This window comes from Odocoileus virginianus, chromosome 28 (assembly GCF_023699985.2).
Source record: "Odocoileus virginianus isolate 20LAN1187 ecotype Illinois chromosome 28, Ovbor_1.2, whole genome shotgun sequence".
NCBI lineage: Eukaryota > Metazoa > Chordata > Mammalia > Artiodactyla > Cervidae > Odocoileus > Odocoileus virginianus.
Window position 1 is genome coordinate 43,641,088 of NC_069701.1, and position 22,564 is coordinate 43,663,651.

The 22,564-nt window shown below is 65.5% G+C and overlaps 2 protein-coding genes across 16 annotated transcripts in view; one reads left to right on the forward strand and one right to left on the reverse strand.

The window, feature by feature from the left end:
• LOC110130980 (uncharacterized) overlaps nucleotides 1–1,055 on the reverse strand; it is a 151,354-nt gene extending 150,299 nt beyond the window's left edge. For all 11 annotated transcript variants that reach the window (XR_011484450.1, XR_011484448.1, XR_011484446.1 and 8 more), the window contains exon 1: nucleotides 930–1,055. The gene's annotated coding sequence lies outside the window, so the exon portion shown is untranslated. The remainder of the gene's footprint in view (nucleotides 1–929) is intronic.
• Nucleotides 1,056–1,207: 152 nt separating this feature from the next.
• Nucleotides 1,208–17,823, forward strand: DUSP8 (dual specificity phosphatase 8). Of its 5 annotated transcripts, none has more exons than XM_070457883.1 (7): nucleotides 1,208–1,292; nucleotides 7,638–7,975; nucleotides 9,355–9,493; nucleotides 13,096–13,262; nucleotides 13,810–13,969; nucleotides 14,077–14,200; nucleotides 14,418–17,823. In XM_070457883.1, exons 2-7 carry the CDS (start codon nucleotides 7,745–7,747, stop codon nucleotides 15,469–15,471), a joined length of 1,875 nt encoding a protein of 624 aa, XP_070313984.1. In that variant the 5' UTR covers nucleotides 1,208–1,292; nucleotides 7,638–7,744; the 3' UTR covers nucleotides 15,472–17,823. The 5 variants fall into 5 exon arrangements, with proteins under 5 accessions (XP_070313984.1, XP_070313986.1, XP_070313983.1 ...); XM_070457885.1 differs by lacking the exon at nucleotides 1,208–1,292 and adding an exon at nucleotides 2,031–2,157 and having other exon boundaries at nucleotides 7,638–7,933; XM_070457882.1 differs by lacking the exon at nucleotides 1,208–1,292 and adding an exon at nucleotides 2,034–2,157.
• Nucleotides 17,824–22,564: the final 4,741 nt, after the last annotated feature.

Genomic DNA, 22,564 nt, shown 5'->3' on the forward strand with positions numbered 1-22,564 from the left:
CTTCCTCCTTTGGGTCCACCTCGGCAGGGAAAGAGGAAGGACCTGAACCCAGCCCCAGCCCCAAATAGCCCTGGAGTTAGCCCTGCTTCCTTCCGGGACAGCCCCGCCCCACCCCCACCACACGATGTTTGGTATCCTCAGTGCTGGCTCCGATCCAAGAACACACTATCTCCCACACACACACCCCCTTGCTGGAGGGGCCCCAAGCACTTACTAAGCACCTACTGTGGACAAAGCTCTGAGGCCAGAGGTCAGGAGAATTGAAAGTAGGAAAGAGAGGGCCCAGCGGAGGCCTGGCCATCACGACCGTCCCCAGCTGCACTCACAGCTCTGGGATCCCGAGTGCCCACCTGTCCCAGGAGAGTATAGAAAGCAGTCTCCTGCAAGAATTTTTGTGAACCTTCATTCAAACAGCCAAGTCTGGGGACGCCTCTCAGATGCCTCCCTCCAGGCGAAGGGGCTGCGCTCTCCGGTCTCCGAGGCGGCGAAGCCTCTCAGAGCCCTGAGATGCCCCCGCGGGCTAGAGGAGGCCCCGCCCTCACTCTCCACTGGGCAGCCGTAGGGACCGGGGTTAAGAAATGTTTGGGTCGTCTGGTCACAACCTCCCCCCCCAATTATCACCTTCAACAGCTCCCTGGGCTCCTTGGCCCCCTTGGCAGAAGTCTTCCTCCCCTTCCTCAGAGCGAGGCCCCCAGGGCCTGGCACAGGTACTCATTTCACACCTGGCGCAACACAGATGCCCGAAACATGCCCCCGTCCCCCGCCGCCCCGGCTGCCCGGCGCCGGCGGAAGGACCAGGTCTTCGCAGCCTGCGGGGGGTCCCTGAGCCTCCGTGGCCTCCAGTCGCTGTCCATCCTGGGGTGGCCTCCCGGACGCTCCCCTCCCCGCTGCGGGGTGTTTCCGCCAGAGACCGGCCGAGGTGTAATTACCTATGTTTGCTCCCGCTCTGGACAACCAGCGTCCAAGCGGCCGAGGGCTTGTGTTCCAACAGCGGTCGGCTGGGGCGAACCCTCAACTGCCTTTACCGGGCTGGGGGCACCCTGCGAGGGCGGGTCCCGAGAGCGCCGCTTAGGGTGGATTTCTAACTGGAAGCGACAAAGGCTGGAGGTCATCACTGGAGCAGACGTTACAGTGCTGCCCAGGGGGCCGCCACCTCCCGCCAGAACTCAGATGCGTGACCAGAGGCACACCTTCTCGCCTCTGAGCTTCCCACTCTATCCCCCACCCCGTAAAACGCAGACCCAGGCTCCCACTGCCAGGGCTCGTGGAGAGGGGACGCGTGGATGCCTAAGGTAAAGCGCCGCCTGGGCTGGGCTCGCGGGGTGCGCCCGTGCCCGCCCCGGGCTAGAGAAGCCGCTGCCCGCGGCAAGCCCCGCACGAACAAAGACTGCCAGGGGTGGGGTGGGGTGGGGGGGTAGGGTAGCTCCTGCCAGGCCGGCGGAGAGAGGACGCTTGCGCTCGGGACCCGGACGACTGGACCCTCCGCGGGTGTAAGATGAGACTGGGGGGTCTCCGGGTGGAGCGGAGTGCTGGGGCCCGGAGGGCTTCCTGGAGGTGGGGTTCCAGGCGCGGGATCCGAGGCCGCGCGGCCCCTTTAAGAGCCGGGGCCGGGGCGAGAGGGGAGGGCAGAGGGCGCCCGGCGACGGCGCGGAGCCCGGCCCCCGCCCCCCACGGCCGCCGCCTCTAATCTTCACCCGGAGCCCGGGCGCTGGCTGACGTCACCTGCCCCCGAGCCGCGTGCGCTGATTGGCTGCAGGTGACGTCAGGGGCTTTTTTCGCTCGGCATGACCTCATCCCCGCCGGCGGCCCCGCCCTCCGCCCCGGGCCTGTCACTCGCGGCCGAGCTTGGCTGCCAAGCCGGCTCCGCGGCCCCCGCCCCCCGCCCCGCCGGACGCCGGACCCCGAGCCCGAGCCCGAGCCGGAGCAGCCCCGGCCGCGCCCGCCGAGCCGCGGGGTGGGATGCGCGCGTGCCCGCCCGCAGTGCGCGCGCTCGGGCCCGTGCGAGCGCTCCCCGCGGCGGCGGCGACGGCGGCGACCCGCGCGCTCCCCCGGCCCCGGCTGCGCGGGCCCCCGCCGGGCCCATGGGCTGCGCGGCGGAGCGGGCGCGCTGAGCGCAGCGCGGGTCCCGGGTGCCGCCCTGAGGCGAGCGAGAGCGAGGTGAGCTGGGTGCCGGTGGGGCTGGGGGACGCGCGGGGCGCCGGCGGGGCGGCGGGGGGGGGAGGCGCGCGGGGGGCTGGGGGGGACGCGCGAGGCGCCGGCGGTGCCGGGGGGGGGGGGCGCGCGGGGGCCTGGGAGCGACGCGCGAGGCGCCGGGGGGCTGGGGATACGCGCGGGGCGCCAGGGGCTTGGTGCTCACCGGCGCGCGGCCCCAGCGCCCGGCTCGGCCGGGTGGGCGCTGCATCGGGAGCGCTCGGCGGGGCTGCGCGGGGCGGGCACGGGGAAGAGCAGATGGCCTGGAGGTGAGCAGCCCCCACCGGCCCTCAGGAGCGCCGCGGACCCGACCAAGAAGTCCTTCCCCAGCTTCCCGCGGCGCCCCGCGGACCCCGGCCCGGCACACACCGGCCGCCGCTTCGCAGCCTTTCTACGCGCAATTCTTTCTTATTTTGCCTGGGGGAGGGGCATGAATTAAGGACGAGGACGACCATTAAAATCGAGCGTGGATCTATCCGAGTTCCATGTGTCCCCCGAAAAGCCCCCCCACAGGGACCAGGATTGGAGAGGATCGTCCTTTCCCGCACCGGGCGCGGAGATGCGGCGCCCTGGGCCGTAGGAGCTGAGGGCGTTTGGCGGGTGGCAGCCTCAGGAGAGGCTCGCTCCGTGTCTGGCCTTCTCCCCTGTCTTTCCAGGCTGCGATGGGCACCCCCACCTCGGGGAGCTCAGCTGGCCTCTGCGGAATAAAGGCCAGCCGCCAGCCTGCTGCAGACGCGGCGGGTGCTGGGGGAGGGGCTGGCACTGCCAGGCTGAGTGCAACCAGCCTCCTTCAGCCTGTGCGCCCACCTTCGGGTGAGGGGTATGTAATAGTCTGGCCTGGAGGGGAAGGGGCAGAAATGGGCCCAGCCCGCACGAGGTCATCCCTTCTGGGAGAATTTACCCTCTGATTTCCTGCTGCAAAATATGTACTGACTTTTCGAGGGGGAGCGTTGGGGCCTGGGCATCGCGGTGATGGGGTGGGGGGTGGGCGGCCTCCGTAGGATGGAGGAGAAAGGTGGCGGATGGAGTGTGCAGTCTGCAGTTTTCTTGTGCAGCTTGGTGTAGGGGAGGAAGGGTCTTCCTGCTTTGTGCCCTCTGCTCCTGGGGGTCTGTGGAGGTCTGAGAGACTGTCCGTTCCCAGCATCTCCCGAGTCCTCCTTGCTCCCACGGCAGCCCAGGGAATGCAGGTAGCATCCAGCACCCCTGTCCTGCCCCAAGAGGGCAGGTGTCCCTGGCATTTGCTCCTCAGATGGTTGATAAGCATCCACCAAAGATAGCCAGAATGTGACCAGGGACCGGGAGTTCGTCCTGAAGTCTAACTGAAATACCTCCTGCTGTAGTCAGCCTAGGGCCCTGGGAGAGTTGCTAGGCAGGTTCTAGTCCCCTGCTGCCCTCGGGAAGCTTGCTGGGTCCCAGAGGTTGCCTCTGGAAAGGGCGGGTTCCAGGCACAGAGATGCAGAAAGATGTTTGAAGCCCCTTTCTGCACCAGGACCCTTCCCAGCATCACCTCTCCTCTAGGCTGAAGCTGACCTTGAGGCCCAGAACCTGCAACCAGACAGAGAGCTCGGGGGGGGGGGGGGGGGGGGGTCGTGGGGGGGGGGTGGAAGAAGCGGAGGTTGTCTGCCTGTCTTCTAGATGTCCAGCTCCCAGGGATAGGAGAGGAAGGGGCGAGCCCACAGCAAGAGTGATAAGGCTCGGGCTCTGACTGTCGGAACACACAGGCAGAGGCCCCCTCTGCCTGAACCCTCAGACAGTGACCAGTAGATGCTGGCCCAGGCAGGTAGCATGGGGGAGGGGTGCCCAGTGAAGTCCTGCAGATCAGCGGGGCTAAAACCAGCCAGGCAGGAACAGAGGAAGCCGAGACTGGTGCGTCCTGAGCCTGCCTCCCCGAGGACACTTGTGCCAAGCCCTCCGTCCCAGTTCAGCCCCAACCCCTGGGCACTGAGGGTAGATTCCCACCCCGCTGTCTCCCAAGTCCATACCCTCCCCAGGTCAGGCTGGCTCTGCCTGGCCTTGCCAATAGCAGCCAGGACAGGGTGGACGCAGCTTGGGTCCTATGCCAATCATCTCAGAGAGCTGTGGGGTGGGGGGGGTAGTGCAGAGAACAAACCAGGTGAGCACGTGGGCCACCTGCCTGTGAGAGGTCACCCCCTGCCAGCCTCTCTCCTGGCTTCCTGAGGGTAGCAGTTTCTGCCTCCAAGCCTGCCCCAGGGTCAGAGGGAGCCAGCACCTGGGGTCCATCTGCCGCCAGCTCTGCCTGAGGCCTGCCTTTGTGGCTGGGCTCCGCCAGGCTGGAGCCATGCTGAGTGGTGGCCATGGTCTCTGCCTGCCTGTCTCTGGGGGTCCTGCATTCCCCCGATGCTGAGCACAAAGTGCCCGGGTGAGGATGCCCCTAGTTTGGAGTTTTCTGGTCGTACACGTGCTGAGGGATATGGATGTCCCTCTTGGAGGCCATGGGAGCCGGTGAGGAGAGGCTGTGGTTGCCTCTGGGGCTGGGGCGTGCTGGGATCTCAGGGCACTCGCGTGCAGAAGGTGAGGACGCATGCGTGCAGCGACCACATGAACGCGCACACACATTGTCATGTGAATCATGGCACGCAGGGCTGGGATGGGTTGTGGGAACGGGGTATGTACCGAGCCCTGAGTGTGGCCAGTATGCAAAGGGCTGTGTCCAGCCTGTATTTCACATGAGGGCCAGGCAGCGCCGTGTACCCAGCCTCCCCCAGGAAAGCGAGGAGGCGGTGCCGGTGGCCTCCCAGGGGCAGGCGGGAAGGGTAGGGGCTCCTCCCCTACCCACTGTCTTCTTGGCTGCCACCCTCTGGTGGGGCTGACTCAGGCTCCCAGCTGACCTAGGCTCTGGGTGCTCCCTCCCCAGGGGAGGGGTCTCGACTGAGCCTGCAGAGGGTCCTTAAAAGCGGGGAGGCCCAAGCCCCTTGCGCGTCTGTTTCCTCTGTGCCCCGCCCCCGGCCTATTGCAGCATCTCCCCCCTCCCTGCTCTGCCCAGCTCTGTGCCCTGGTCTGATGTCGCAGCTGGGGAGGTGAGGGGTCTGCCCAAGGAGGGCCTGGGGGCCAGGTGCCCCCCCCCGGGGGGCCGGCACGGTGCAGGGGGTCTAGCCCAGGAAGGGCGGGGCTCCCGGGGATGGGAGAGTGAGCCTGTGCATGTGGGAGGTGACAGGAGGGTCAGGACCGGGTGGGGCGGGTGGGGCCGGGGAGGCCGGGCTGGCCAGGCTGGGGTGGGCACCTGAGGGCCGTCGCGGGGAGCGGGTGAGGAGAGGACCTGGCTCTGCAGCTCCGCCCGCTGCAGCAGGAGCAGCGGTTGCCTGGCTCCCCTGTTGTTGCCATGGCAACAACGGAGGTGCCAACTTGCTAATGAGTCCCCCTCAGCTGCGAATAACAATACTACAGTGGTTAATAGGGCCAAGCCGGAGGCTCCTCAGGAGCCCGGGGTGGGGACCAGGTACCAGGTGGACCCGTGATCCAGCCCTCCACCCCTCCAGCCCCTCCACCGCTCCTCCATGGGTCTCGGGCCTCGCCTCGCCTCCTGGCCCCTCCGCCAGGCTCCTTTCCCCTCCATGCAGTGGGCACCCCTCCACACCTGTCCGGCCGTGTAAGGACCAGAGGGCAGGGGCCAGCCTGCCGGACGCAGAGCAGCAAAGGCCTCCTCCGCCGCCCCGCCTCCCCCCGTGGGAGGGCACTCTGCCCATGGTGTCCCCAGCCCACGGCCTCCTGGCCCGGGTCCTGAGCCTCTGGACTGGACGCAGGTCCCACACCCCACAGTGGGAGGCTCTGCCCAGGTAGGTCAGGGGGACCTGGAGGCGGGGCCTGTCCCATCCTTGATGGGAGTCAGGTGAGAACTCAGGAAACTCAGGTTTTGAGAACTCTCAAAACCGCTCGCACAGGAGTCAAGTTGGGGACCCCTGGACATGTGGACAGAGGCCTCAGAGCAGGCAGGGCCCCTCAGCAGGCAGAACCACCGTCTTGGCGTGGCCCTCAGGAGGGCAGGGCCCCGTCTGCAGCCCAGACCCTGCCCCCATCATTGAGGCGCCCAAGCGCCGGAGGAGCAGCGCCTGTGAGCAGGACCCCGAGGCCCCTGCGCTGTCCAGGGCCTCCCTTGGCACCAGCTCCAGTGGCCCAGCCCTGGGCTGCCCATGCCAGGCAGGCAGGTCCCCACCTGCCTTGCACCTACTCCCCTGTGACCTCCGCCACCCCCTCGCCAGCCTGGGAGCTCACCCCAAGGGCTGGCACAGAGACGGGGGCCACTGTGCCCAGGGCCATCAGTGCTGCCTGAAAGGTGAGGCGCGTCCCCAAGTGCCCCACCCCAGCACCCTCTGTGGCTGCCGCCTGGGGCTTCCCGAGGGAGTTCACTCGCTGGGCCTGCGGGGGAGTCTGTCTCCCAGCCTCCCCGCGCCCAAGCTGGCAGAGGAAAGACCCAGGTGAACAGGGCAGCCGTGGGCCCGGTTCTGTCCAGTGTCCTTGATGTGACCTTGGGTTGATCCCACCCCTCCCCCAAGCCTCAGTTTCCCCAGCTTTCGAGCAACATCCTGAAGATGCATGCCTCCCTGGGCGCTGTGAGGCCTGGGAGGTGGGGGGCGCTGAGAAAGGCCAGTCCTGGCAGGTGGGCCAGTGGTGGCAGAGGCTTGGCACCAAATCAGAGGGATTTCCGCCCAGACTCTGGTGCCTCACATCCCACCCACCTCCCACTCCCTCCAGGCACCCCTGAGCCCGAGGGTCCTACACACAGTCACCCATACTCACCGCTGACCCCTGTCCTTGGGTGCCCCCCACCGCACCGCAATCCTTGGACCCACCAGGCCCCCAAAGGGGCCTCCTCGACCCCAGGGCACTGCTGTGTCTGGGGTGCCCCGCTGTGCTGTCTCCCCCATTCCTTAAGTGTGTGACCCAGCCCTGCAGGAGAAGGAGGCTGGCCCCCTGTGTGCCTGAACCCTGACCTGCAGAACTGGGACGCGGAGCTCCCAGCTAGTCGGCGCCCCGCCCTCCACCCCATCCGAATGATCGGCTTATGGAGCCAGTGGGCGGGAGGGGGCAGGCGGCGGGGAGAGACCTGCGTCCCCAAGATGGGACAGGCAGAAAGGGGTGCTCTGGGAGGGGTGAGTGTCCGGGGGTCCTTGGCCCGGGGGAGGGACCCTTGGGCCTCGTCCTGCCTGAGTCCCATGGCCCTGCCTTCTGTGGTCCCCAATCACCTTGCCACGTCCTGCTGAGAGGCTGGTGCTGTGACCTGGGGGGTGCAGGACTGGAGAGGCCACTCCCGAGCACCCTTCCCGGGGTCACAGACTCCAGCAGGTGAGCAGCGGGGTTAGGGAGCTCCTCCACGAAGGAGCCCCAGGGGCAAGAGCCCTCCCCGTGGGCACATGTCAGCCCCAGATGCGCCAGCCCCTCTGAGGCCCCGGGGGCCCGCGGCACCTGTGACCGTCCACCTCTCCCTGCAGGTCTGGCGCCATGCCCGGGCACTCCAAACCCTAGGCCAAACTCAGGCCATTGGAGCTGCCCCTGCCCACTCCCGGGGTCGCCCCTCCCCACTGCCCACTGCCACGCCATGGCCGGGGACCGGCTCCCACGGAAGGTGATGGACGCCAAGAGGCTGGCCAGCCTGCTGCGGGGCGGGCCCGGGGGCCCGCTGGTCATCGACAGCCGCTCCTTCGTGGAGTACAATAGCTGGCACGTGCTTAGCTCCGTCAACATTTGCTGCTCCAAGCTGGTGAAGCGGCGGCTGCAGCAGGACAAGGTGACCATCGCTGAACTGATCCAGCCTGCCGCCCGCAGCCAGGTACTCGGGCTGCCCACCGCTCCGGGCCCTCCAGGAGCCAGGGCTGGGCTGCCTTCCCTTTTCCTGCCCTTGAAGCTGCCCTGTGCTTCTCGGGGTCAGATTCTGAGCCATTGGCGGGCAGCACCCCTCTCCACCTGAGGACTACAAGAGCGCTCCTCCCCAGGGCGACCCTCTGCTGACAGACTCAACACCCTCCTACCGGCTTCACGCCCTCCCCGCAAAGCCACTGACCCTGCCCGGGTCCCCACTCAGCCCCACACGGAGGCCTCCATGCAGGGCCCAGCCGTGCGATGTGGCTGCGCACGGGCCGTGGATGGGGGTGGGGGACATGGGAGAAGGATAGGCAGCGAGGGGCAGGCGGCCAGGCCCACTCTGACCACCCTGAGGACTCGGGAGGACTGGATGGGCAGCTGGGGGGCTCACACAGACACAGGGGCATCCAGCCCCCGGTCCTTCCCTCCTGGAGTCTTGAGGACCAGGAATCCTCTCTGAGACCCGCAAGACCATCTCTGGTCACCTGCAGTCACCAGTTGTCTCTGTTCCCCAGGGGCATGGAGCCCATGTTGGACTGTGACTCCGGAAGGCCGTGTTGGGGAGGTGTGGCTTGCCAGGCGGCCCCAGAGGCTCAGGGAGGGGTCTTGGTCACCAGCCCTGCTCAGGGCAGGGCTGGGGAGTCCCCTGCGGCCTCCAGGGAGGAGAATCCGGTGATGAATAACCCCCAGCAAGTGTTCGGCCAGAATGCTCTCCCATTGGCTGTCGGTGACATCATCGGCCCAGGGCCGGCAGCTCAGCAGGCTTAAGGGCTGAGTGTGGGGTGGGGGGGGGGCCACCAGCTGCTCCAAGCCCAGCGGCTGCACATCTGGGCCCCCCCCCACCCCGGCCAGCAGCAGAGAGGGGAGGGCTGGTGGGCTTCAGCTTTCCACGGCTGCTACCGGGATGGCTGGGGGCAAGGAGGGCCTGCTGCAGCACCCGGTGGCCCCATCACTGGCCAGGGATGGTAGGAGAGCCAGACCCAGAGGTCCCTCCACCCAGCCTTCAGAGTCCCCGAAGTGGGCCTCCCTGGGAGCCAGCCCGGCCTCCCCGTGCCCCGGAGGTCAGGGCGCCTGCATGCGCTTCCGGGAACTCACGCCTGTCCCGCGTCTCCTCCACAGGGGCCAGGCCCCCGGGGGGTGTGTCCCCCGCCCCTCCCTGCTCCGGGGGGGCTGCCCTGTGGCCGCAGGCTCACAGCTGTCCAGGTGTACACGCAGCTGGGCGCCGGCCCTCGGGGCACCTCAGGCACAGGGCCCCCCTGTCCACCGCCTGACCAGCAGCAGTGGAGGCGGCAGGGGATATGGCGACTGGCGGGTGCCTGGCCCCCCTGACCTCTGCCCTCTGCCCAGGTGGAGGCTGCGGAGCCTCAGGACGTGGTGGTCTACGACCAGAGCACCCGGGACGCCAGCGTGCTGGCTGCAGACAGCTTCCTGTCCATCCTGCTCAGCAAGCTTGATGGCTGCTTCGACAGCGTGGCTATCCTCACAGGTGCCTTCCCGAGGGCCTCTCTCCCCGGCTGGCAGTAGGGCACGGGGCGGGGGGTGCCGCTGTCCAAAGGGTCACGTTCCGGATTGGCCTCTGCTCTCCTCTCTAAGCCCAGAGCCCAGAGTCTGCTGGGGCAGTAGGGGCGAAGCTCTGGAGCTCTGAGTTCTCAGGGACTCTGCCGACCCCCTCCCCCGGGCCCCCACACTTCAGATCCCCCCTTCAGTGTGGGCCCAGGCCCACCACTAGCAGGTGAGACATGGACAGTGGGAAATCCCGACATAGGCCTGAGGCAGGGGAGGTGGGGAGGGATCTAGGCAAAGACCTGGTGTGCCTTGGAAGCTGCCCCCCTCACACACACATGTGCGCACATACACACATACACACACACACACACACACACATACACACACTGTCTGAGGGAGGAGGCGTAGGCCCCACCCTGGGGAAACCCCAGTCTGAGCTGGAATTGGCCCCCCACTGAGAGGGGTCCTCTGAATGCTCCCGCTGGCACAGGGACCCTAGCCACCACCTACTTGATCACCACCGCTACCTGCCCACCCGGTGGAGGTACCCACCAGGCTTCCATTCCCCCAGATCAGGCTGGCTAGCCCCCTCCCCAGGTGGCCCAGGGCCTGTCCTCCAGGATGTATGACCTCCCTGCCTGGGTGCCCTGGGCTACAGCAGAAGGGGGTGCGTGGAGGGCCCACACCGGCATCACCCCCACCATCACATGGCTGCTAGGGTGCCTCTCTTCATTCCGACACCCGCCCGGAGCACCTGCTGAACACGACGGGCGTGGGGGCCACCAGGCCGGCCCTCCTGTGAGGAGAGGGGCTGCAGCCTGCTCTTCCAGCTGCGGGAGCCGGGGCTCCGGGCAGACCCTTCAGAGGAGGGGTCCCGTGAGCATGTGCTGTGCCCTCCATGTGTGGATAGGGTGTGTGTGTGTGTGTGTGTGTGTGTGTGCGCACGCACGTGTGTGAGCTCTGGGAACCGGAAGGCGCAGAGCTGCAGAGCTGACACAGCTGATGTGCCCTGGGGCTGTGTGGGCCCAGCGGTGGGGGCTGTCACAGGTGTCACGGTCTGCCCGCAGTCCCCCAGGGAGCCCGTGTGTGCATGCACACGCGCGTGTGTCCTTGCTACAAATGACACCAGAGGCCCTCCGGGACGTTTCAAAAGAGAGTCCCGGAGCGGCGCCCCCCCCCCCTTACTGCTGGGTGGGCCAGAGCCCCTACTGCTCTGTCCCCGGTGGGGGGGGGGGGAGTCCCCTGCGACCTGGCGGTGCCCCGCCCCAGGGTTAGAGGGTTCCCCCCGTTTCTCTGAGGACCAAGCCAGGGAGCAGCCATGACCCTGTGAGGAGGGCCCAGGCTTGGGGCAGCGCCCACCCGAACCCTGGAGAAGGGCAGGGCCGAGGAGTCAGAGGCAGGCCGTCGGCCCAGTGAGCTAGGCACACAGTGTGGGCTGGGCAGATGCCCGCAGGAAGGACAGACCCCCTCTGTGGGTGGGCAGAGGGGTGCCAGGGAGACGCACGGCACAGCCAGGGAGAAGGGAACTCCAGGGCGGGCGCTTTGCGAGAGTGGGCGGTGGACACGGGCCACGCTGGGGTCTGGAGCCGGTGCTGAGACCACGCCGCGCCCCTTCCGCACGGCTGCTGGCCGTGACGCCTGGAGGGGATGGGAAAGTGCGCGGCCCTGCGGAATGCGGGCCAGTATGGTCGCCGTGGGCCGCCCAGCCCCTGCGCGCCGCCCTCGGACGGGCCGCAGAGTGCGGCCCGTCCGAGGGCGGGTGCAGCCCCAACCCGGGACTGCGGCGGGCAGCGGGGCTCCCAGGCGCGCCCCCCTCATCTGGGGCCGAGCCTCATCCGCACCGGAATGCTCAGTGAGAGAGGCGGATGGGCCAGGAGTGCCTCCTGGGACACGCGTCCCCTGACCTGCAAGGCATGGTGGTGAGGGCAGGAGGTGGGGGCAGGGGTACCCTACAGAAGAAGGCTTCCCTGGAGAGCCTTGGGAGATATGGGTGCCTCCCCAGGTGCTGAGAGGGCTGCGCCCGGGGGAGTGGTGGACAGAGGGTCCAGGGCTGCTGGCAGGGATGCTGCCCCTCCCGTATCACCCATTCCCAGGCCCTGGGGTGTCCTGAAATCATGGGAGGACTGGAGTCTATTGGGAGCACTCCAAGCTGCCTGACTCTGCCTGGTGGGAGTTCTTGGGGGTTCCAGAAATTGCAGCAAAGGCTGGCAGATCTCTGCCCCTCCTTAGGAAGAGGGGGTTCCTGGTGGAATTCTCCACCCCACACACTTGCCTGTCTTTGCTGCTGAGAGAGCAGAGGAAAGGAACTGGCAGAGAAGGGTCTTCAGAGAGATGGTGCAGGCCCCCCCCCCCCCCCCCGCTGCTCCCTCGCGGGCACTGTCCCCCAGTCCCAGCAGCCAGGGATTCCTGGCTCTGGACAGTGAGCTGGGGCCTGGCCCAGTCTCCCCTGGGGGGACCTGAGCAGCAGTGCTGGTGCCACTGCCACCTGCTTCTCCCTGTCCAGCCAGCAGACTCCCCTCCAAGGCTGATACCTCCATGCCCCTAGCCTGGAGGTCGTGGTCCCCCAAAGTCCAGCCTTTGTTAGGGGCACCGGGAGTGCACGAGACAGGCACTCTGGTTTCGCTGAGCTGGGTCGGAGTGAAGAGCAAGGTCACCAGTCATCTCTGGCCTCAGCAATCTGCCGGCCCCAGCTGCATCTGCGGGCCCCTGCCTCACCCCTCTGCCTCCTCTGGAGAGGGTCGACCGTGACCTGGTTGTTTGCTTATCCACTCCATGGACCTCAGCACAGTGTCTGGGGCAGGCAGGACGAGGACACCCAAGCCCGAGGTCACTCACTGAGTCAGATGTATGCCCGTGGGTCCCCCTCAGCGCCTTCCTAACCAGCGGAGGGGCTCCTGCCCACGTGTGATCCAACGCACACGTGCGGGCAAGGAGGCAGGACACACACTGGCCACGTGTAGAGCGTGTGGCCCACGTGCTCCGGTCCCCAGCGCTCCCCTCTCAGCCCAGCCTCTGCTCCTCTGTCGTCCCCTGCTGGGTGGAATGGAGGCGTAACCCAAGCACACATGCCCCTGTGGGCTATGCCAGCTCCAGAGAGTGATGTCATGCCCGGGGCAGCGGGAGCGGGAGGGGCCCTCAGAAGCCCTTGCCTCTCTGTCCTGGCATCCGAGCCTGGCCTGGGGCTTCCGGCCAACTGGAGGGATTGCATCAGCCCTGGGGGAGAGGCGGGCAGGCCCAGCCTGGCCCCACGCCACAGCGTGAAGACCCCTGTGGCCTCTGAACCTGCCCGTGCCTGGGCCGCGCACGTGCTGCGTGCTGCCTGGTTGTTTTTGCGGCCTCCGCTTTTATGGGCGTCACAGCGGCGTCCTGAGGGAGGCCAGCCCCTGATTGGCGTGAGGAGGAATGTGGACCCAGGGGCAGGTCACGGGAGCGTGCCAGCCTGGCGCCCTCCAGGACCAGCACCGAGATCAGGTGCTCCAGCCAGGGGCTTGCTCGGGGTCTGGGCAGGGGGAGGCTGGGCAGGCCGCTCTCCTTCCCCAGCCAGCCCACCCCCTGACACGCGTCTTCTCCGTCTGCCTGCAGGGGGCTTTGCCACCTTCTCCTCCTGCTTCCCCGGCCTCTGTGAGGGCAAGCCTGCTACCCTGCTTCCCATGAGCCTCTCCCAGCCCTGTCTCCCTGTGCCCAGCGTGGGCCTGACCCGCATCCTGCCTCACCTCTACCTGGGCTCCCAGAAGGATGTCCTGAACAAGGTGCGTGTGCAGCTGGAGCCCGCAGCCGCTCCTGGGCTGGGCTGGGAGCTGACCGTTGATGTGCGGGTAGATACGCCCGGGTGTGAACCTGCCTATGGCTTCACAGGCTGGGGCGCAGGAGGACCCCAGAGGTCTTGGCAGGACCAGGGAGGCAGCGCCTGGCAGGGCTGGGCAGAGGTGGCTCCCTGCCCCTCTGGCTCTGCAGCCTACATGCCAGACTGCTGATGTCACTGGGCCCTTGGCCAGCCCTGAAAGAACCCCGTGTTTTAAAAATGGTGACGCGGAAAGAGGGTAAAGCCCCCGCCCAGGCAGCACAGCCTTAAAATTCCTGGGAGCTGGACACAGGCTGTGGCGGGCCTCGCAGGGGCGGGCCCCCCACCCCTCTCCACCTAGTGGGGGGCTTGCAAGCTCTGCAGTGGGGGGCGGGGGGGGGGGCTCCAGGAACCAGATTCTAAGGCCCCAGGAGCCGGCCCCGCCTCCAGGGCATACGTTTTCAGCCTCCTGCCCAGCTCTGCACCAGCTTCCACCCTGTTCCCTACCCTCCCAGGATCTGATGACCCAAAACGGAATAAGCTACGTCCTCAACGCCAGCAACTCCTGCCCCAAGCCTGACTTCATCTGCGAGAGCCGTTTCCTGCGCATTCCCATCAACGACAACTACTGTGAAAAGCTGCTGCCCTGGCTGGACAAGTCCATCGAGTTCATCGGTGAGGTGGCCGGCACCCCCTCGCCCAGGCCCGGGGAGGGCGGGAGAAACCTGGGGGAAGGGAAGGGCTGTGCGGGCCCCAGCCCTCACGTGGACCCCTGCCCCCAGATAAAGCCAAGTTGTCCAGCTGCCAAGTCATCGTCCACTGTCTGGCCGGCATCTCCCGCTCTGCCACCATCGCCATCGCCTACATCATGAAGACCATGGGGATGTCCTCGGACGACGCCTACAGGTAGCCCCGCCCCCTCCACCCCCTCGCCCCGCCCCCTCCACCTGCTCTGCCAGGAGCCACGGTTCTCGGCCAGGAGCGGGCCTGAGCCCAGTCCCGGCCCACCGGGGTCTGCCCAGCAGCTAGGTGCCCCCGAGTTGGCACTGGGGACGGGGGCGAGCCTGGGGAGCTGCGCCTGGCCCAGCCGGAGCCCTGCCCGCATCCCGCGGCTCTTCCCCAGGTTCGTGAAGGACCGGCGCCCGTCCATCTCGCCCAACTTCAATTTTCTGGGCCAGCTGCTGGAGTACGAGCGCAGCCTGAAGCTGCTGGCCGCCCTGCAAGGTGACGGGGCGTCGCACCCCGGGACCCCGGAGCCCCTGCCGGGCCCTGCCGCCCCACTGCCGCCGCCGCCGCCACCACCTACCTCAGAGAGTGCCGCCACCGGGAGCGCCGCGGCCGCCGCCTCCAGGGAGGCTGCACAGACGGGGGGTGCGGAGACCCCCGGCCCCGCCCCGGCCACCAGCGCGCTGCAGCAGGGCCTGCGCGGCCTGCACCTCTCCTCCGACCGCCTCCAGGACACCAACCGCCTCAAGCGCTCCTTCTCCCTGGACATCAAGTCGGCCTACACCCCGAGCCGGCGGCCCGATGACCCCGGGCCCTTGGACCCAGGAGAGGCCCCCAAGCTCTGCAAACTGGACAGCCCGTCCGGGGGCACGTTGGGCCTTCCCTCCCCCAGCCCCGACAGCCCGGACGTGGCGCCCGAGCCTCGCCCCCGGCCCCGCCGGCGGCCCCGGCCCCCAGCAGGCTCCCCGGCGCGCTCCCCGGCTCACGGCCTTGGGCTGAACTTCGGCGACGCCACCCGGCAGACTCCGCGGCACGGCCTCTCGGCCCTGTCGGCGCCCGGGCTGCCCGGCCCTGGTCAGCCGGCCGGCCCTGGGGGCTGGGCGCCGCCGCTCGACTCCCCAGGCACGCCCTCCCCCGACGGGCCTTGGTGCTGCAGCCCCGAGGGCGCGCAGGGCGCGGGCGGCGCGCGGTTCGCACCCTTCGGCCGGGCCGGGGGGCCAAGCGTGGGCAACGGCGACCTGCGGCGGCGGGAGGCGGCGAGGCCCGAGGCCCGGGACTCGAGGACCGGCTGGCCCGACGAGCCGGCCCCCGAGACGCAGTTTAAGCGCCGGAGCTGCCAAATGGAGTTCGAGGAGGGCATGGTGGAGGGGCGCGCGCGCGGCGAGGAGCTGGCCGCGCTGGGCAAGCAGGCCAGCTTCTCGGGCAGCGTGGAGGTCATCGAGGTATCCTGACCGCGGCCGGAGCGGCTTCTCCGCGGAGACGCGGCGCCCCGAGCCCTTGGCTGCCCTCGGCTGGGCCCGATATAAATATATATTATATATAATGCAAAGAAAGGTAAATGGTTTTACTGCGATTTTTATCGAGAAGTAAATATTTCAATTTTTTATTTATTTAAGCTGTTCATTCTGGCAATGATTTGGCAACAATGCGGGCGGTCCTCGGAGCTCTATTTTTACTGTCTGGTATTTAAACTGAAACCCACGTTTCTAAGCAATATGAGGCCACCTTCAGTTGCAAGCTGGGGTGCCAGGCCTGGGGTTTCCCCGCCCCCTCCCCCAGGAAACACTGCTGACCATTGCAAAGAGGCTGCTGAGCTTTCGTGCACTTTTTACATAAGAAAAGGGGAAAAAAGGATAAAAACCTTTGCCGCAGACTGAGCCGCAGAGCCTCCCTGCCCTCCTGCTGCGTCCTCTCCTGCCCCTCCCTTCTCTGCTCCTCTCCTGGCTCCTCACCAAAGCCATAGGTGGGAGGGGGTGTCCTGGGAGCCGGGGGCCCCCCAGGAGGCGCTCACAGCCCCCTGCCCGTCCAGGCACCAAGCCTCAGTGCCACTGAGGGCGCCTCTGCCACCCATCCCCCCAGCCTGCTGCCTGCCAGGTGTTGGGGGTCAGAGTGGGGTCCGGAAGACGGTAGCAGCGCAGAGAAGGGGGCTCTGCGTGTGAGGGGCATGGGGCCCCAGGGCAGGGGTGGAGGTGGGGCACTTCCACTCCCGCCTGAGCCTGGGTCCAGCTTCACGTGTTCCGAGGAGGCTGCTACCCTCTCCTCCACTTTGTGGGCACCCCCCCAGCGCCAGCTGCCAGGTGGGGAGCCGACAGAGGGGGAACTTGGCCCCTGGGGGGCAGTGGGAATAGCTGGGCCAGCCAGTATTGGCTCCTCTGGTCAGAGGGCAGATAGATTCAGGGTCTTGTTCTGCGGGTCGAGGGGCTTCTCAGAGGAGGCACCTTATGCCTCTGGTGGGGGGGGGTGGTGTGGGTGTAGAAGCCTTCCTTCGCTTGGGAGAGCCCCCTCCAGCTAAAGACCCCTCATGTGAGCAGATGCTGGAGGTGTCCCCCATGTCTGCCAGCCCCCATAGGGCTGTCGGAGGAGAAAAACCCCATACACCCCACTCCTGTGGAGCACTCCCCTCCCAAGTCTCCCTGGTATATTTGAGGTTGCCAGTCCCCAACCCCCATTAGCTTTTTGGCCCAGGTGGGCCAGCCTGGGGGTGAGGGCAGGAGAAAAGCCCCAGCTATCCTCACCCCCCACCATCTGGGGTAAAGGGGACCCAAGGCTTTTGGCGGCAGGAGTGGGTGTCCCCTGACCTTCAGATGTCCTGCAGCATCCAGGAGTGGATGCTGGTCACCTTGGGAAGAGGCCGAGGCTTGGCCGGAGGGGTGGCCTGGGCAGGGCTGAGTCCTTGGGCAGGTGGGCGGGGTTGCCTGCCCCCAGCTGCCCTCCAGCTGTTTATTCTGTTTGTTCTTTTGACCCCAGCTCCTGTCCCGTCAAACCTCCTTTGAGCAAAAGTCCTGTTCCTGTTCCTCTGTCCCCACCCCATTCCCCCAAGAAAATAAGCTATCATTGTTGTATTTGCAATCTATGGATTAGAGGTTTAAGTATTTATTATTATTGGTTAATTATTATTATTGTTATTATTGATTATGTAAATCTGCCTCCTGTCTGTCTGTCGCGTTGGGTTTCTGAGGTGACCCTGGGTGTGGAGGATGCACTGGTCCCCCCTCCGCGCCCCACGCCTGTGCTGTCCAGGAGACAGTGGTGGGGGCCACTGGTTGAGCCCCACAACCCTGGGGGCAGGTCCCACGGCCCGCTCCCCTCTCCGTCCTTCTCCAGGCTGCTGGTGCCCTGTGGCTTCTGGCCTGGGGCACGTGGGGGCTTCTGCTCTTGAGACACTGGCTGAAGGGAGTCGTCATGAAGGGAGAAGTCCCTGTCTCAGCCCCCCGCCCAGCCTCTCTCCGTGTGGCAGGGGGCACCAGGCACCAGTCAAGAGCCCCTCCCTGGTCAGTCCCACCCACTCCCTGGGGGGGGGGCGGAGTGGGGCCCTCCCCCTCCTGATGGCCCAGTGCCCTGGCACGGGATCCCCGGAATGGACCTGGCCCCCTCCTATTATTTGCTGGAAAGTCCAGCGGAGGAGAGGTGGCAGGTCCCGCCGCACGGCTCCCGGTCCCTCTGGACTGGGCTGCCCACCCACCTGCCCGCCCCTCCTCGCTGCCCCCTCCCCCAGCGCGGCCGCTCTCTGCTCCCTGTCCTGTCCCCTTCTTTTGTATTTGGAAACAACGTGTTGTAATAAATCCTGAGATGGGTGTTTTCTCCATGCGTCTGGCTGCCTCTTTCTTCAGGCTGGTGGGAGGTGGTGTGGAGGGGCTTCCTGGGGCCAGGAGGCAGGGTTATGGGGCTTGGAAAGCCAGACTGCCTCCAACTCATGGCTCTGAACCCAGAACCCTAAACCCAGGGGGCGGGGATGGGAGCAGGGAGGAACAGATGTAGGATGTAGAACAGCCCTTTTTTTACTGTTTCAAGCTACTGAGAATTTAAATAACGTAGAACTATATAAAAGGGAATCTCAGTTTCAGCCTTCAGCTCCCCCCACCCCCGTCTCCAGAAAACTGCTGGGAGCAGTTCCACGTCTCCCTGCAGGCGTCCATGTGAGTGCACGCACGTACCTGCCACACAACAGCTCTTCCTTCTCAACAGAAATGGGGGTCCAGCTCTACAGAGCGTCTGCATCTAGCTTTTAGGGTGTTGTTTAAATTCCTTACTGAACGTGCAAAGCCCAGAGGATACCTGGTGGGAAGCACCCTGTGCGTCTCCAGCCCCGGGCTCCTCTCCCTGGAGCCAGCGCCCCCTGCAGGCCTTCCTCCCTCCCTGCCGAGGAGGCCGGGCTGCACTGTCAATGTCCCCCGAGCCGCAGGCGAGCGTCCTCCGCCCACGCTGCAGTGCTGAGCATCCCCGCGGTGTCTCCTGGGACACATTCTGGCCCAGACTCCCCTGGCTCCCTCCAAAGTTTGCCCAGCCGTTACTATAACAACGGCCCCTGTGATGTGCCAGGCACCACTCCCTGAATTTCCTGGGAACCTCATCTCGGGAGTCTCCGGGCAGTGTCCCCGGCAGATCTGTGCCCTCTGCCCGCCGTCCTCTGGCTAATGTGGCGCAAGGTCTCCACTTGGGGGGTCTGACCCTTCCTGGCGGCTTGACCTGCCTATCCTGGGGACCCTCCCCCACTTTCTGAGCAGGCAGGTAGCCTAACCGGTGACACCAGCCAGACCTGTGTCTGTGCAAGTGTGGGTGACCACACACACGTGTACACATGAGCACACGTGCATGTGTGTGAGCACACACACTTGTGTGGTGTATGTGTGTTTCAGGAAGCAGGAGAAAGCTAGGCGGGCCCCTCATCCGGGTCTTCGGTAGGAGGTAAGGTCCTTGAATCCTGCATCCTTAACAGTCCTCAAAGAGGCCAAAAGCTAGAAGCATTGGCTGTCCTCTGGCAAGGCTATTTTTAGCTCAAGAACATCTATTTATAGCTCTGGCAGCCCCTTGGAGTCAATAAAGAGGAGGACTGGAAAAAGCTGACGGTTGTTTGCAGCGGCGCAGTGGCGCTTCCCCACCCCAACTCTGTAGGAGGACGGGAGATCAGCAGGGCCCCTGGGGCCAGGGCAAGACTCCAACCCCCCTGCTCCCAGGGGTCAGCCGGCCCAGCACTGAACAGGCAGGCAGGGTGGTCGGATCTGGACCTTGGGGGCTGGCCTCTGCCTGCTCTCAACCTCAGTCTGGTCCCGGCCACACCGGGTCACCTAGGTTCTGGGCCCTCTGCTTATGTTTCCACGTCTGCCCCCGCCACTCCTCACCCCCAGACCAGGGGCTCTAGGCCCTTGACGGGTTTGGGGTGGGGGACAGATAGTGCATTGGGGTTGTTTGCGGTTGGCGTCAGACTGCTGACCGCGATGCTGTGGGCTGGGATGCCCGTGGCCCTCACCTGGGCCGGTGCTACTTGCAGACACCCCCGCAAACATTTGCCCACCGCACATCTCAGCAACTACTATCAGGGAACTTTGAAAAAACAAGGTTTCTTACAGGCCCTGAAGTACACGGTAAGCCTGTGTTAGTCGCTCAGTCGTGTCCGACTTTTTGCGACCCTGTGGACTGTAGCCTGCCAGTCTCCTCTGCCCATGGGGCTCTCTAGGCAAGAATACTGGAGTGGGTAGCCATTTCTGCCTGGGGTCATACAAAGAGGTCACAAGGAGAGAAGAAGAGCGCAGTCCTGGGGTTCTCTTTTCGGGGTCAAGTGTGGGGTGCCTAGGGTTTTGCAGTTTCACTCTTTATTGGTGAATTAAGATATGAGTGGGAATTAAGGGAAGGGGACAGTTGTCCAGGTCACCCAGGGCTTTCCACATGGGGCCTTCGTGGGTAGGGCGGCCTGACTCTTCAGCGGTGCAGCTGGCGTGCATGCGTGCTCAGTCACTTCACTCACATCCAACTCTGCAACCCCGTGGACTGTAGCCCACCAGGCTCCTCCTCCATGGCTTTCTCCAGGCAAGAATACTGGAGTGAGTTGCCATGCCCTCCTGCAGAGGATCTTCCTGACCCAGGGATCGAACCTGTGATGTATTTATTCCAGATGGATATCTTTGAAATGGACGCCTCAACAATCAAAAGCTTAGTGTCTGGCACTACCTTTACAATCAGAAAAGCTAACGATCAGGCACAAGGGTGGATGGACAGTTGGATGGGTAGCTACATGAGTGGGTAGGTGAGTGGACGGGAGGGAGACATGGACGGACAGGTGGGGGATTAAGGTGAGGATGGATGAATAGGAGTACATGGATGGATGGTAGGTGGGTTAATGGCAGGGAGGGAGGGAGAGAAGGAAGGTGGGTGTGTAGGAACTATCTGTCATACACTTGTGTGCGTGCTAAGTCACTTCAAATGTGTCTGACTCTGCTCGACCCTGAGGACTGCAGCCTGCCAGGCTCCTCTGTCTGTGGGGATTCTCTGGGCAAGAACACTGGAGTGGGCTGCCGTGCCCTACTCCACGGTATGTTCCTGACCCAGGGGTCGAAGCCGCGTCTCTTAAGTCTGTCTGCATTGGCAGGTGGGTTCTTTCCCACCGGCGCCACCTGTATGTTCCCATCCATCCTCCTGCTGGACGACAGGCATCCTGTCCTCGGTTAAGGAAGGTGCTCAGTGAGGGTTCAGTGACAACCACAAACCACCTGCCTTGGAGCTGGACCACTGCGGAGACCCAATCATCCCTCTCCAAGATCCCAGGAGGGGACCCAGCTTCTCCAGCAGCACAGAGGGTCAGGGTCAGCCTCAGAGGCCCCCCAGGGCCCTTGCAGCTCAGACCCTGCCTCTGTGAGCGGGTCGGTCCAGCTGTTTCTGAGGCTCAGAGCGTGGCAAGAGCCAAGAGGGCCGGTTCTCAGGAAGGCTGTAGGTGGTGGTTCGGCCTCTGAAGGCCAGGCTGCACATGGAGAGGCTGGGACACGCTCAGGCAAAGGGCGGAGGTGGGGCTATGCCCACGAGGGCCAGGCGGGAGCCGAGCGCCTCTGGTCAGTGAGCGGGAGGCAGACACGGCCCTCTGTGGCTCTGGAAGACAGCTTGGGGCTTCATCTCTTCTGCAGAGAAGTCGTCCGTCCTGAGAAGGGGAGAAGCCACAGAACCTCCGAGGGCCTGAAGAATGGACAAGGGGAGTTGGTGTGCCACTGCTCCAGAAAGAGGGGCCGGGGCACTGGGCACACAAGTTGGGGGGGGGGGGCTGATACCAGTAGGACTTCTCATGGGTGCCAGGCAGCGGGGGCTCATCAGGCCGAGACCCCAGAGAGACCCCGGTCTTTTATCCTTTTTGGCAAGGGGCAGGGTTTCTAGACTAGTAAGGCAGTTCTGGCCTGCTCCTGGCCCTGGGGCTGGGGAGTCTCCAGACACAGGGTCTTACTGAAGGAGGGGTCAGACCCTGAGGATGCAGTGTGGCTTTAGGAAAGGAGGACTGATAGGGACCGAGGACAGGACCAAAGCTAGTCTTGGGCAGAAGGGAGGGACGAGGCTGCGACAGGGGCCATTCCCAGAGCCGGGAGGGGAGGCGGGGGACAAAGGAAGACAAACGAGCTCCTGCCCTGCCCCCACCCCAAACACACAAAGGCTGCGGGGCAGGGTGACGCCAGAGCCAGGCTTGGCCAGCTCTAGGCAGGTCCCTGGGGGAGCTCCCTCCAGCTTTTCAAAACCGAGCCAGCCTTCTAGGGCCCTGGGCAAGGGGAACAGCAGGCCAGGGGCTGGGGAGAGCCAGGGCAGACCTGGTTCTCACCATCTCTGAGCAAACACCACTCGGCAGACCAGGGCAGCCAGGGGCAATTCGGGAACAGGCAGAGATGCCCCTTACCTCATCTCCCCCTTGAATTAAGTGGAGCACCCCACCTCCTGGCAGCACATACGCTCCTAGGGCTCCCCCCCACATGGACCCCTGGAGACTCTGCCCAGATCCACCAGAGCAGATCCACCCAGGAGAGCAGTGTTGGCACCACAGGCATCGGGCCGGCGGAAGCCAGCCTCAGCCTGACACAATTGGTGGACGTAGCTATAAAAAGCCGAGGAGAGTTTGAAATAGAAGTGGGGGAAGGGAAAGGGGGCTGGGAGGGGGGTCGGAGGCCCGGAGGGAGGCAGGCGGGCAGGACAGAGGGCCTGGGTGCTGACACCAGGGTAGGAAACAAAGCCCCCTTCTGGAGCGCCCCAGCCCACCCCACCTGTCCAGTGGGAGCTCACATCTGGAAACATTTGCGGAAGCAGGGTGAAGTCTAGCCAGCCCAGTGCCCAGAGCTGGGGGGCGGTGTGCGGGACAACAGCGCGACCCGTGCTGTCCACACCTCTCGCCTGGCTCTGGGCCGGTGGCTCCCAGGGGACCTGAGGGCAGAGCAGCCCCTTGCCCCGAAGCCTCCAGTCTCTGCCTCTTCCCGGGGTCAAGCCCCTGGCCCTGGAGCCCGGCCCCCACCAGGCCCCCAACTCCGCAGGGGCCCGGATCATGGGGAACTAGGCCTGGCAGGAAGGAGGCTACCTCACTGTGCC

Coding starts and splice junctions, on each gene's coding strand:
- DUSP8 (XM_070457883.1), top strand. CDS start 7,745: ATGGCCGGGGACCGGCTCCCACGGAAGGTGATGGACGCCAAGAGGCTG. Junction 9,494..13,095: donor CAGCGTGGCTATCCTCACAG/GTGCCTTCCCGA, acceptor GTCTGCCTGCAG/GGGGCTTTGCCACCTTCTCC. Junction 13,970..14,076: donor CAAGTCCATCGAGTTCATCG/GTGAGGTGGCCG, acceptor CCCTGCCCCCAG/ATAAAGCCAAGTTGTCCAGC.